Below are 13633 nucleotides of genomic sequence, written 5' to 3'. Positions count from 1 at the left end.
CTCTGTAGTTTCAGAAATACAGTGCTCTCAGGCTTTCTGGAGAGAGAAACGGAGGAGGGAGGTCTTTTCCCTGTGTCTTCAGAAATCAAACTGAAAGCTCCTTGGGACGCTGAAAAGCATTCCACAGAAATAGGATCCAATCACCACCTTTTTCCAGGCAGAATACGGCTCTTTGGGCCAATTCATTGGCCACCAATCAATCAAACCTAATCTGACCCCATTTTCCTCTCTCTGGTGCCAACAACTCTGCAGCCTTCTGTTCAAACCAGCTGAGACTAGCAAAATGTTCTCTCCTGTAACTTCTGAATTTTGCTGCATGCTTCAAAGAGACATGTCGGTTAATCATCCATGGATTGGCGGCGAGGTCCCAAGTTCGATCCCGGCCCCGGGCCACTGTCCGTGTGGAGTTTACACATTCCCCCCACGTTTGCGTGGGTCTCATCCCCACAAACCAAAAAGATGTGTAGGGTAGGTGGATTGGCCATTCAAAATTGCCTTATAATTGGAAAAGAAAATTGGATACTCTAAATTAAAAAAAAATCATCCATGGATGAAAATAATAACGGCGAAATAAATGAAAGGGGAATTAAGGTAACAGGAACGGCCCTTACACCCTCTTCCCTTCATCTCCCCATCATCCCCCTTTCGTATCATCCTCATCCCCAAGCCCTCTCCCCCATTTACCCCACCTCCCTTTCACCCCACCTCCCTTTCACCCCACCTCCCTTTCATGCCCCTCCCCTTCATTCCCCCCACCCCCTTATCCCCCTCACCCCGCTCACCTTAATTCCCATTCACTCCTTCATCCCACCTCGCCGTCCCTCCCACTCACCCACCCAGCCCACCTCACCCTCCCTCCCACTCACCCACCCAGCCCAGCCCAGCCCTCCCACCCACCTCGACCTCCCCAAGCTCACCCCCCCACCCACCAGCTCACCCCCCCACCCAGCTCACTCCCCACCCAACCCAACCCACACACGCAGCTCACTCCCCACCCACCCACACACCCAGCTCACTCCCCACCCACCCAGCTCACTCCCCACCCACCCAGTTCACTCCCCACCCACGCAGTTCACTCCCCACCCATCTCAGCCCCCACCCCCTCAACTCCCCTCCCCTCCCAAATCGCTCCCCCTCCCCACCCACCTTGTTCCAACCCCCACCTAGCTCGAGCCCCACCCTTCTTGTTCCCTCCCACCCTGCTTTTCCTCTCCACATTGCCCTCCCCCATCCCTCCCCCTCCCCTCAATGTGCAATCGCACCCTGAACGACCCCAGTCTGGGGGGGGGGGGGGGGGGGGCGGGGGGATGTTATCTAGGGCGCTGTGCAAAGTTCTCCAGTGGAATTGTGCAGCAGTGGGACAGAGCGGGGGGGGGGGGGGCACAGACCCGGGGGGGGCACAGAGCCGGGGGGGGGGGGCAGAGCCGGAGGGGGGGGGGGTCACAGAGCCGGGGGGGGGATAGAGCCGATTGGGGGGGGATAAAGCCAGGGTGGGGGGAGGGGGGATAGAGCCGAGGGGGGGGGGGGGATAGAGCCGGGGGGGGGGGGGGCGCGATAGAGCCGAGGGGGGGGGGGGGGGATTTAATGAACACTTTGCCGGTGATCCTGAGCTCTCCGGGAGACAGGCGAGCGCCTCACTCGCTGACACTGGCACCAGACAGTGAGAGCCCGGATCAGTCAGAGGCGGGCAGCCGGGATACACGGGACTGCCGCCGGGTGAGAGAGACGGGGGGGGGGGGGGGGGTGAGAGAGACGGGGGGGGGGGTGAGTGTGTGGGGGGGGGTGAGTGTGTGTGGGGGGGGGAGTGTGTAGGGGGGGGGTGAGTGAGAGAGCCGGGGGGGGGGGGGAGTGTGTGAGACGGGGGGGGGGGGGGGAGTGTGAGAGACGGGGGGGGTGAGTGTGAGAGACCACGGGGGTGCGTGTGAGAGAGCCGGGGGGGGGGAGTGTGAGACGGGGGGGGGGGGGAGTGTGAGAGACGGGGGGGGGGTGAGTGTGAGACGGGGGGGGGGGGTGAGTGTGAGGGAGACGGGGGGGGGGGGGTGAGTGAGAGAGGTGGGGGGTGAGTGTGAGAGAGATGGGGGGGTGAGTGTGAGAGAGATGGGGGGTGGGCTGAGTGTGAGAGAGACGGGGTGGGGGGTTGGGTGAGTGTGATAGAGACGGGGAGCGGGGGGCTGAGTGTGAAAGTGACGGGGGGTGAGTGTGAGAGAGATCGGGGGGGGGCTGAGTGTGAGAGAGACCCGGGGGGGCTGAGTGTGAGAGAGACGGGGGGGGGTGAGTGTGAGAGAGATGGGGGGGGTGAATGTGAGAGACTGGGGGGGTGAGTGTGAGAGACCGGTGGGGGGTGAGTGTGAGAGACCACGGGGGTGCGTGTGAGAGAGCCGGGGTGGGGGGGTGAGTGTGAGACACGGGGGGGGGGGGAGTGTGAGAGACCGGAGGGGGGGGGGGGGAGTGTGAGAGACGGGGGGGGTGAGTGTGAGAAAGACGGGGGGGGGGGTTGAGTGTGAGAGAGACGGGGGGTGAGAGTGAGAGAGACGGGGGGGGGGGTGAGTGTGAGAGAGACCGGGGGGTGAGTGTGAGAGACACGGGGGGGGTGAGTGTGAGAGAAACCAGGGGGCGGGGTGAGTGTGAGAGAGACCAGGGTGGGGTGAGTGTGAGAGACACGGGGGGGGGGGTGAGTGTGAGAGAAACCAGGGGGCGGGGTGAGTGTGAGAGAGACCAGGGTGGGGTGAGTGTGAGAGAGACCGGGGTGGGGGCTGAGTGTGAGAGAGACCGGGGGGGGCTGAGCGTAAGAGAGACCGGAGGGGGCTGAGTGTGAGAGAGACCGGGTGGGGGGGCTGAGTGTGGGAGAGACGGGGGCGGGGGGGGGGGCTGAGCGTTAGAGAGACCGGGGGGTGAGTGTGAGAGAGACGGGGGGGTGAGTGTGAGAGAGACCGGGGGGTGAGTGTGAGATAGACGGGGGGGGGTGAGTGTGAGAGAGACCGGGGGGGTGAGTGTGAGAAAGACTGGGGGGGTTGAGTGTGAGAGAGACCGGGGGGGGTGAGTGTGAGAGGGACGGGGGGGAGAGTGTGAGAGAGACGGGGGGGGGGGGAGAGAGTGTGAGAGAGACCGGGGGGGTGAGTGTGCGAGAGACCGGGGGGGTGAGTGTGAGAGAGACCGGGGTGGGGGCTGAGTGAGTGAGAGACCGGGGAGGGGGGCTGAGTGTGAGAGAGACCGGGGTGGGGTGAGTGTGAGAGAGACCAGGGTGGGGGCTGAATGTGAGAGAGACCGGGGGGGGTGAGTGCGAGAGAGACCGGGGGCTGAGTGTGAGAGAGACCGGGGGGATGAGTGTGAGATAGACGGGGGGTGTGAGTGTGAGAGAGACCGGGGGGGTAAGTGTGAGAAAGACTGGGGGGGGGGGGTTGAGTGTGAGAGAGACCGGGAGGGGTGAGTGTGAGAGAGACGGGGGGGGTGAGTGTGAGAGAGACGGGGGGGGCTGAATGTGAGAGAGACCGGGGGGGTGAGTGCGAGAGAGACCGGGGGCTGAGTGTGAGAGAGACCGGGGGGATGAGTGTGAGATAGACGGGGGGTGTGAGTGTGAGAGAGACCGGGGGGGTAAGTGTGAGAAAGACTGGGGGGGGGTTGAGTGTGAGAGAGACCGGGGGGGGTGAGTGTGAGAGAGACGGGGGGGTGAGTGTGAGAGAGACGGGGGGGGTGAGTGTGAGAGAGACGGGGGGTGAGTGTGAGAGAGACGGGGGGGGGGGGGGAGAGTGAGGGAGACGGGGGGGGAGAGAGAGTGTGAGAGAGATGGGGGGGTGAGTGTGAGAGAGACGGGGGGGCGGGGGGCTGAGTGTGAGAGAGGCGGGGGGCTGAGTGTGAGAGAGATGGGGGGTGAGTGTGAGAGAGATGGGGGGTGGGCTGAGTGAGAGAGCGACGGGGTGGGGGGTTGGGGGGTGAGTGTGAGAGAGACGGGGGGTGAGTGTGAGAGAGATCGGGGGGGCTGAGTGTGAGAGAGACCCGGGGGGGGGCTGAGTGTGAGAGAGACGGGGGGTGAGTGTGAGAGAGACGGGGGGGAGTGAGTGTGAGAGACTGGTGGGGGGTGAGTGTGAGAGACCGGGGGGGCTGAGTGTGAGAGAGCCAGGGGGGGAGTGTGAGAGACCGGGGGGGGGTGAGTGTGAGAGAGACGGGGGGTGAGTGTGAGAGAGACGGGGGGGTGAGTGTGAGAGAGATGGTGGGGTGAGTGTGAGAGAGACGGGGGGGCGGGGGGCTGAGTGTGAGAGAGATCGGGGGGATGAGTGTGAGAGAGACGGGGGGCGGGGGGCTGAGTGTGAGAGAGATCGGGGGGGATGAGTGTGAGAGAGACGGGGGTGAGTGAGAGAGGTGGGGGGTGAGTGTGAGAGAGGTGGGGGGTGAGTGTGAGAGAGATGGGGGTGAGTGTGAGAGAGATGGGGGGTGAGTGTGAGAGAGATGGGGGAGGTGGGCTGAGTGTGAGAGAGACGGGGTGGGGGGTTGGGGGTGAGTGTGATAGAGACGGGGAGCAGGGGGCTGAGTGTGAGAGAGACGGTGGGGGTGAGTGTGAGAGAGATCGGGGGGGGCTGAGTGTGAGAGAGACCCGGGGGGGGCTGAGTGTGAGAGAGACGGGGGGTGAGTGTGAGAGAGACGGGGGGTGAGTGTGAGAGACCGGGGGGGTGAGTGTGAGAGACCGGGGGGGTGAGTGTGAGAGACCACGGGGGGTGCGTGTGAGAGAGCCGGGGGGGGTGAGTGTGAGACACGGGGGGGGGGGGTGTGAGAGACCGGGGGGGGGGTGAGTGTGAGAAAGACGGGGGGTTGAGTGTGAGAGAGACGGGGGGGGTGAGAGTGAGAGAGACGGGAGGGGGGTGAGTGTGAGAGAGACCGGGGGGGGTGAGTGTGAGAGAAACCGGGGGGCGGGGTGAGTGTGAGAGAGACCAGGGTGGGGTGAGTGTGAGAGAGACCGGGGTGGGGGCTGAGTGTGAGAGAGACCGGGGGGGGCTGAGTGTAAGAGAGACCAGGGGGGCTGAGTGTGAGAGAGACCGGGTGGGGGGGCTGAGTGTGAGAGAGACGGGGGGGGGGGGCTGAGCGTTAGAGAGACGGGGGGGGTGAGTGTGAGAGAGATGGGGGGGGGTGAGTGTGAGATAGACGGGGGTGGGGTGAGTGTGAGATAGATGGGGGGGTGAGTGTGCGAGAGACCGGGGGTTGAGTGTGAGAAAGACTGGGGGGGTTGAGTGTGAGAGAGACCGGGGGGGTGAGTGTGAGAGAGACGGGGGGGGGTGAGTGTGAGAGAAACCGGGGGGGGGGTGAGTGAGAGAGAGACCGGGGGGGTGAGTGTGAGAGAAACCGGGGGGCGGGGTGAGTGTGAGAGAGACCAGGGTGGGGTGAGTGTGAGAGAGACCGGGGTGGGGGCTGAGTGTGAGAGAGACCGGGGGGGGGTGAGTGTGAGAGAGACGGGGGGGGAGGGTGCGTGTGAGAGAGACCGGGTGGGGGGGCTGAGTGTGAGAGAGACGGGGGGGGGGGGCTGAGCGTTAGAGAGACCGGGGGGTGAGTGTGAGAGAGACGGGGGGGGGGGGGTGAGTGTGAGAGAGACCGGGGGGTGAGTGTGAGATAGACGGGGTGGGGTGAGTGTGAGTGTGAGAGAGACCGGGGGGCGCTGAGTGTGAGAGAGACCGGGGTGGGGGCTGAGTGAGAGAGAGACCGGGGGGGGGGCTGAGTGTGAGAGAGACCGGGGTGGGGTGAGTGTGAGAGAGACCAGGGTGGGGGCTGAGTGTGAGAGAGACGGGGGGGGGGGTGCTGAGTGTTAGAGAGACCGGGGGGGTGAGTGCGAGAGAGACCGGGGGGTGAGTGTGAGAGAGACGGGGGGTGAGTGTGAGAGAGACCGGGGGTGGCTGAGTGTGAGAGAGACCGGGGGGGTGAGTGTGAGATAGACGGGGGGGGTGAGTGTGAGAGAGACCGGGGGGGTAAGTGTGAGAAAGACTGGGGGGGGGTTGAGTGTGAGAGAGACGGGGGGGGAGAGAGAGTGTGAGAGAGACCGGGGGGGGTGAGTGTGAGAGAGACCGGGGGGGTGAGTGTGAGAGAGACCGGGGTGGGGGCTGAGTGAGAGAGAGACCGGGGGGGGGGGCTGAGTGTGAGAGAGACCGGGGTGGGGTGAGTGTGAGAGAGACCGGGGTGGGGGCTGAGTGTGAGAGAGACCGGGGGGTGGGCTGAGTGTGAGAGAGACCGGGGGGGGGGCTGAGTGTGAGAGAGACCGGGGGTGGCTGAGTGTGAGAGAGACCGGGTGGGGGGCTGAGTGTGAGAGAGACGGGGGGGGGCTGAGTGTGAGAGAGACCGGGGGGGTGAGTGTGAGAGAGACGGGGGGGGGGGTAAGTGTGAGAGAGACTGGGGGGGAGGTGAGTGTGAGAGAGACGGGGGGTGAGTGTGAGAGAGTCCGGGGTGGGGGTGTGAGTGTGAGGGAGACCGGGGGGGGCTGAGTGTGAGAGAGACCGGGCGGGTGGCTGAGTTTGAGAGAGACTGGGCGGTGAGTGTGAGAGAGACCGGGGGGGGCTGAGTGTGAGAGAGACGGGGGGTGAGTGAGAGAGAGACCGTTGTGGGGGGGTGAGTGTGAGAGAGACCGGGGGGGTGGGGGGCTGAGTGTGAGAGAGACCGGCGGGGGGGGCTGAGTGTGAGAGAGACTGGGGGGGGCTGAGTGTGAGAGAGACTGGGGGGGGCTGAGTGTGAGAGACCGGGGGGTGGTGAGTGTGAGAGAGACCGGGGTGGGGGCTGAGTGTGAGAGAGACCGGGGGGGGCTGAGTGTGAGAGAGACCGAGGGCGGGCCTGAGTGTGAGAGAGACGGGGGGGCTGAGTGTGAGAGTCGGGGGGGGTGGGCTGAGTGTGAGAGTCGGGGGGGTGGGCTGAGTGCGAGAGAGACCGGGGGGCGCTGAGTGTGAGAGAGACCGGGACGGGGGGCTGAGTGTGAGAAAGACCGGGGGGGGGGGCTGAATGTGAGAGAGACGGGGGAGGGGGCGCTGAGTGTTGGAGAGACGGGGCGGCTGAGTGTGAGAGTCGGGGGGTTGGGCTGAGTGTGAGAGAGACCGTGGGGCGCTGAGTGTGAGAGAGACCGGGGCGGGGGGCTGAGTGTGAGAAAGACCGGGGGGGGCTGAGTGTGAGAGAGACGGGGGAGGGGGGGCTGGGTGTGGGAGAGACGGGGGGGCTGAGTGTGAGAGAGACGGGGGGGGGGGCGCTGAGTGTGAGAGAGACCGGGGGGGCTGAGTGTGAGAGAGACCAGAGGGGGGTGCTGAATGTGAGGCTGGGGTGTGGCTGTGGGGTGGGGGGGTGGCTGGGGGTGGGGGGTGAGGCTGGTGGGTGGGGCGAGGCTGGTGGGTGGGGGTGGGGCTGGGTGCTGGGAGGTGAGGCTGGGGGCTGGGGTGTGGCTGGGGGGTGTGGGTGGGGGGTGAGGGTGGGGTTGAGGCTGGGGGGTGGGGTGTGAGGCTGGGGGCTGGGGGGTGGGGTGTGAGGCTGGGGGGTGGGGTGTGAGGCTGGGGGCTGGGGTGTGAGGCTGGGGGCTGGGGTGTGAGGCTGGGGGTGGGGCTGGGGGCTGAGGCTGGGGGGTGGGGTGGAGCTGGGGGCTGAGGCTGGGGTGAGGCTGGGGGGTGGGGTGGGGGTGGGGCTGGGGTTGGGGCTGGGGACTGGGGGTGTGATGCTGGGGGGGTGAGGCTGGGGGCTGGGGGGTGAGGCTGGTGGCTGGGGGGTGAGGCTGGGGGCTGGGAGGTGAGGCTGGCGGGTGGGGCTGGGGGCTGGGAGGTGGGGGTGAGGCTGGGAGGGTGAGGGTGGGGGTGTGAGGCTGGGAGGGTGGGTGGTGTGAGGCTGGGAGGGTGGGGGGTGTGAGGCTGGGAGGGTGGGGGGTGTGAGGCTGGGAGGGTGGGGGGTGTGAGGCTGGGAGGGTGGGGGGTGTGAGGCTGGGAGGGTGGGGGGTGTGAGGCTGGGAGGGTGGGGGGTGTGAGGCTGGGAGGGTGGGGGGTGTGAGGCTGGGAGGGTGGGGGGTGTGAGGCTGGAGGGTGGGGGGTGTGAGGCTGGGAGGTGTGAGGCTGGGAGGGTGGGGGGTGTGAGGCTGGGAGGGTGGGGGGTGTGAGGCTGGGAGGGTGGGGGGTGTGAGGCTGGGAGGGTGGGGGGTGTGAGGCTGGGAGGGTGGGGGGTGTGAGGCTGGGAGGGTGGGGGGTGTGAGGCTGGGAGGGTGGGGGGTGTGAGGCTGGGAGGGTGGGGGGTGTGAGGCTGGGAGGGTGGGGGGTGTGAGGCTGGGAGGGTGGGGGGTGTGAGGCTGGGAGGGTGGGGGGTGTGAGGCTGGGAGGGTGGGGGGTGTGAGGCTGGGAGGGTGGGGGGTGTGAGGCTGGGAGGGTGGGGGGTGTGAGGCTGGGAGGGTGGAGGGTGTGAGGCTGGGGGGGGTGAGGCTGGGAGGGTGGGGGGGGGTGAGGCTGGGAGGGTGAGGCTGGGAGGGTGGGGGGGTGAGGCTGGGAGGGTGAGGGGGTGAGGCTGGGAGGGTGTGGGGGTGAGGCTGGGAGGGTGAGGCTGGGAGGGTGGGGGGGTGAGGCTGGGAGGGTGAGGCTGGGAGGGTGGGGGGGTGAGGCTGGGAGGGTGAGGCTGGGAGGGTGGGGGGGGTGAGGCTGGGAGGGTGGGGGGGGTGAGGCTGGGAGGGGTGAGGCTGGGAGGGTGGGGGGGGTGAGGCTGGGAGGGTGGGGGGGTGAGGCTGGGGGGGTGAGGCTGGGGGGGGTGAGGCTGGGAGGGTGGGGGGGGGTGAGGCTGGGGGGGGTGAGGCTGGGAGGGTGGGGGGGGTGAGGCTGGGAGGGTGGGGGGAGGCTGGGGGGGGGGGTGGGGTGAGGCTGGGAGCTGGGGGTGGGGGGTGAGGGCTGAGGCTGGGGTCTGGGGGCTGAGGCTGGGAGGTGAGCAGCCTCTGTGAACACTGAGCCGGGATCACAGGCAATGCTAACCGACAGGAGGCAGGGGGAACACTCAGTTTGCAGCCCAGACCAAAGTGGCTGCAGCGGGAGGGAGGTGGCTGAGTGTCTGCTGAGGGGGGGGGGGGGGGGGGGGGTGAGTTTGGTGAGTGTGTGTTATTTTTGTGCCGGGTGAACTGGTACAAATAGGGGTGTGTGGGGGGTTGATTGGGTGTGTGGGGGGTTGATTGGGTGTGTTTGCTGATGGGTTTCCCTGGCTTGGGGTTGGTCGGGTCCATTTGTGTGGCCTGGCGCCTCGCCAGCAGCGGTTTGAGTCTTGGCGGAATGAGTGTGTGAGCGCAGCTCTGCCTCCGCCACTCTGCAGCAGCCAGCGCTGGACACACACTGCACCCTCCCTCCTCACTGTGTCTCCCACTCTGCACCCTCCCCCTCACTACCTCCCACTCTGCACCCTCCCCCTCACTACCTCCTCCTCCCACTCTGCACCCTCCCCCTCACTACCTCCTCCTCCCACTCTGCACCCTCCCCTCCTCACTGTGTCTCCCACCCTCCTGACCAGCATGTCCTTCTCCGCAGGCCAAGATCCTCAGCACCATGGAAGAGAATAAGCAGCTGGCCGGGAGGATCGATGGGGCCGTGCAGGCGGCCAGCCGCCAAGTGAGCAGCCTGCGAGCCGAGCTGAGCGCTACCAGCCGGAGACTGACCGAGCTGGGCTCCGGGGCGGACAGCGCTGGGATGGACAGCAAACTGCAGCAGCAGAGAGACGGTGAGTGAGTGTGAGAGAGAGAGAGGGAATGATCGAAAGGGGGTGGGTGAAGGGCTGAGAGAGAGGGTGAAGGGAGAGCGAGGGGGATGTGGACATTGGGACTGTGGGCATGGGGGTAGGGGCGTTGTAGGCGAGGGCAGAAGGGGGTTGTCGGCAAGGCAGATGGAGGCTGTGGACGAGGTGGGGGCTATGGACGACGGGGTGGTGCAGTGGGTGAGGGGTTGCAGTGGGTGAGGGGTGCAGTGGGTGAGAGTGAGGAGGTGCAGTGGGTGATGGGGTGCACTGGGTGAGGGGGTGCAGTGGATGAGTGAGGGGGTGCAGTGGATGAGTGGGGGGCGCAGTGGGTGAGAGAGGGGGCGCAGTGGATGAGTGAGGGGGCGCAGTGGATGAGTGAGGGGGCGCAGTGGATGAGTGAGGGGGCGCAGTGGATGAGTGAGGGGGCGCAGTGGGTGAGAGGGGGTGCAGTGGGTGAGGGGGTGCAGTGGGTGAGGGGTGCAGTGGGTGAGGGGGTGCAGTGGGTGGGTGAGGGGGTGCAGTGGGTGAGTGAGGGGGTGCAGTGGGTGAGGAGGTGCAGTGGGTGAGGGGGTGCAGTGGGTGAGGGGGCGCATTGGATGAGAGTGAGGGAGCGCAGTGGGTGAGGGGGTGCAGTGGGTGAGAGGGGGTGCAGTGGGTGAGAGTGAGGGGGTGCAGTGGCTGAGAGTGAGGGGATGCAGTGGCTGAGAGTGAGGGGGTGCAGTGGGTGAGTGAGGGGGTGCAGTGGGTGAGTGAGGGGGTGCAGTGGGTGAGTGAGGGGGTGCAGTGGGTGAGTGAGGGGGTGCAGTGGGTGTGAGTGCAGTTGGTGAGGGGGGTGCATTGGGTGAGGAAGTGCAGTGGGTGAGAGTGAGGGGGTGCAGTGGGTGAGAGTGAGGGGGTGCAGTGGGTGAGTGAGGGTGCAGTGGGTGAGTGAGGGTGCAGTGGGTGAGTGAGGGTGCAGTGGGTGAGTGAGTGGGTGAGTGAGGGGGTGCAGTGGGTGAGTGAGGGGGTGCAGTGGGTGAGTGAGGGGGTGCAGTGGGTGAGTGAGGGGGTGCAGTGGGTGAGTGAGGGGGTGCAGTGGGTGAGTGAGGGAGTGCAGTGGGTGAGTGAGGGGGTGCAGTGGGTGAGTGAGGGGGTGCAGTGGGTGAGTGAGGGGGTGCAGTGGGTGAGTGAGGGGGTGCAGTGGGTGAGTGAGGGGGTGCAGTGGGTGAGTGAGGGGGTGCAGTGGGTGAGTGAGGGGGTGCAGTGGGTGAGTGAGGGGGTGCAGTGGGTGAGTGAGGGGGTGCAGTGGGTGAGTGAGGGGGTGCAGTGGGTGAGTGAGGGGGTGCAGTGGGTGAGTGAGGGGGTGCAGTGGGTGAGAGTGAGGGGTGCAGTGGGTAAGAGTGAGGGGTGCAGTGGGTGAGAGTGAGGGGGTGCAGCGGGTGAGAGGTGGTGCAGTGGGTGAGGGGGTGAGAGTGAGGGGGTGCAGTGGGCGAGAGTGAGGGGGTGCAGTGGGCGAGAGTGAGGGGGTGCAGTGGGCGAGAGTGAGGGGGTGCAGTGGGCGAGAGTGAGGGGGTGCAGTGGGCGAGAGTGAGGGGGTGCAGTGGGCGAGAGTGAGGGGGTGCAGTGGGCGAGAGTGAGGGGGTGCAGTGGGCGAGAGTGAGGGGGTGCAGTGGGCGAGAGTGAGGGGGTGCAGTGGGCGAGAGTGAGGGGGTGCAGTGGGCGAGAGTGAGGGGGTGCAGTGGGCGAGAGTGAGGGGGTGCAGTGGGCGAGAGTGAGGGGCCGCAGTGGGCGAGGGGCCGCAGTGGGCGAGGGGGCACAGTGGGCGATGGTGAGGGGACGTAGTGGGCGATGGTGAGGGGGCACAGTGGGTGAGGGGGACTGTGGGGGTGGAAGGGGACCTGGGGGGGGGTGAAGTGGGGTTGTGGGGCTTTGGGTTGGGGGAAGTGGGGTCTGTGAGCGGGGGAGAGGGAGCCTGTGGGGAAGGGGGCATTGGGTGATGGGGCTGTGGGGGAGGGTGACTGTGGGGGAGGGGGGTTGGGGGAAGTGGGGTCTGTGAGCGGGGGAGAGGGAGCCTGTGGGGAAGGGGGCATTGGGTGATGGGGCTGTGGGGGAGGGTGACTGTGGGGGAGGGGTTGCTGTGAGTGAAGGGTCTCGTGGAGCTGGGGGTTGAGTGAGGGGAGTGGGGCAGCTGGGAAGTTGAAGGGGAGAAAATTGTTTGAAAGCAAATGATTTGGAGAGTGAACTGAGGGGACAAACAGACAAAGCTGGGGACTAATATCGGGAAAGAGGAGACGTGTAAAAAAAAAATTGGAAGAGGAATGAGCAAGGAATCAACTGGTGTAGTGGGTTCTCGTGAGGAGCAGCTGAGTGTGGTGCAGTCCCATGTCGAATCCTGTAGCAGGAACTGTGTACTGTTCAGTTCAGTGCCTCCTGAAGAATCTGTGATCACAGTGTGAATGGGACAGGAGTAATGTGCGGCAGTGTGTGTTTGAGGGGGGTGGGGTTGGGGGTGGGGGGGGGTTATTTGAATGTTTTCATCCTGTTGCCCAGCATCATCAAAATTAACCTTTTGGGTGCTGAACCCCCCTGTGCCTCTCTCTGATTGCCTGGCGCAGACTCCAGCTCCTGAGTCAACACTCGCTTGTTGTGGACAATGTTCTGGTGATTGGAGACTGCTGAGGATTGCTGATGTATTAGGTCTGGTGCGATGAGACTTTTTTTGTTGTTAATGCACTTAAAGTATTTGATCCCAAAAGGGTTAAGAAAAAGATTAAATATGGCACTAAGGAATGATGTGTCTTGTATATATATTTACATATTCAGTGTCTCTTCACCCCCCGCCCCCCCAACCTCACCCCACCCCCAGAATATCAGAGAGGATATCCTCATTCTTGTATGTGTAGAAAAAAAATGTTCCTCGAGTCTCCCAGGATTTTGAAAGGAAATCCGATGGAATGGCTCAGAGCAGTTGGAAAGTGGCGTTTGGAGTTCTGCCCAGTGGATGCTGGATTTCAATAGTGTGTGTTTTATTTCCCTCTCCGGTGTTGCTGTGGGTTTAGTTTGCTTTCTCTAATGGACACTGCAGTCATTATTGAGGTGTGGGAGTGAGCTGTTGGCCGGGGCGGGGGGGGGGGGATCTCATTGTGGTATGTGCTGCCGCTGCTCTCTCTGTTTCTTGGCTCCTCCCCTCCCTTCCCTTTTTGTGGGAAAGTGTTTGGAAAAGGAAGCCACAAATTACAAATTCCAGTGTACAGAGGGACTCTAGGGGATTGGGATTCCATTGTGATTCCCCTCTGCTCCAGACGGTATCCCAGAATGCCAGTACTTGCTGCATCCTCACTTGTATTTTTGAATGGGTCTTGTCTCCGTCCTTCACTGGTGTCCTTCGATAAGTAGATGTCAGGCTCCCCCCATTCAAAAGTGAAATTTATTTTTTTATTTATACCTGTTTAGGTTATGCCTGCTTTGTTCAGCCTCCTTCTGTGCAAGAAGTTTTCAGAATAACTTTAATCCCCAATTCTCCACGCGTTAGATGGTGTATTGCTTCCATTTCACTGTTCAATTCATTGCGACTTCCTTCTGCGTCAGCCGCCCCTGCACAGCTCTGGGAGTTTGTGAACGCTGGGATGACGCCTACCTTCTCCCTCCCTATGCACGGTCTTGAGCTATGAGACGTTGGTGCCTGTTGCATTCGATGGTTCTGTGTTTGATTATGCGAGTCTGTTTATTAGTGATGCTCATTGTGCTCGATTAGTGAAGCCAGGGTGCAGACTCGGCTAACAGTAAACAAACTGCAGGAGCAGCTGAAAGCTAGAGCGGTAAGCATGGAGCAGACATTTCCAAGCACTATGATTGAAACACCTGTTGCCCAGAAACTAGTGTCATCTCTGCATAGTTCTTGAGGTATGAAATATCTCGCTACCCATCTTTCCTTTAAACCAGAGTCCTTGTGAGTGTC

At 64.2% G+C, this 13633-nt stretch overlaps 1 protein-coding gene across 4 annotated transcripts in view; it reads left to right on the top strand.

Moving 5' to 3' along the window:
• Positions 1-13633, top strand: part of kazna (kazrin, periplakin interacting protein a) — a 798970-nt gene that overhangs the window by 329583 nt on the left and 455754 nt on the right. For 3 of the 4 annotated variants that reach the window (XM_072478390.1, XM_072478389.1, XM_072478391.1), the window contains exon 3: positions 9492-9681. In XM_072478390.1, the coding sequence (XP_072334491.1) occupies positions 9492-9681 (190 nt within the window). Of the gene's footprint in view, positions 1-1611; positions 1717-9491; positions 9682-13633 lie in introns of those variants that run through there. The other variant, XM_072478392.1, reaches the window with a different exon arrangement.

Source organism: Scyliorhinus torazame, chromosome 16 (genome assembly GCF_047496885.1).
Source record: "Scyliorhinus torazame isolate Kashiwa2021f chromosome 16, sScyTor2.1, whole genome shotgun sequence".
Lineage (NCBI taxonomy): Eukaryota > Metazoa > Chordata > Chondrichthyes > Carcharhiniformes > Scyliorhinidae > Scyliorhinus > Scyliorhinus torazame.
This window is presented reverse-complemented; position numbering and strand designations above follow the sequence as displayed.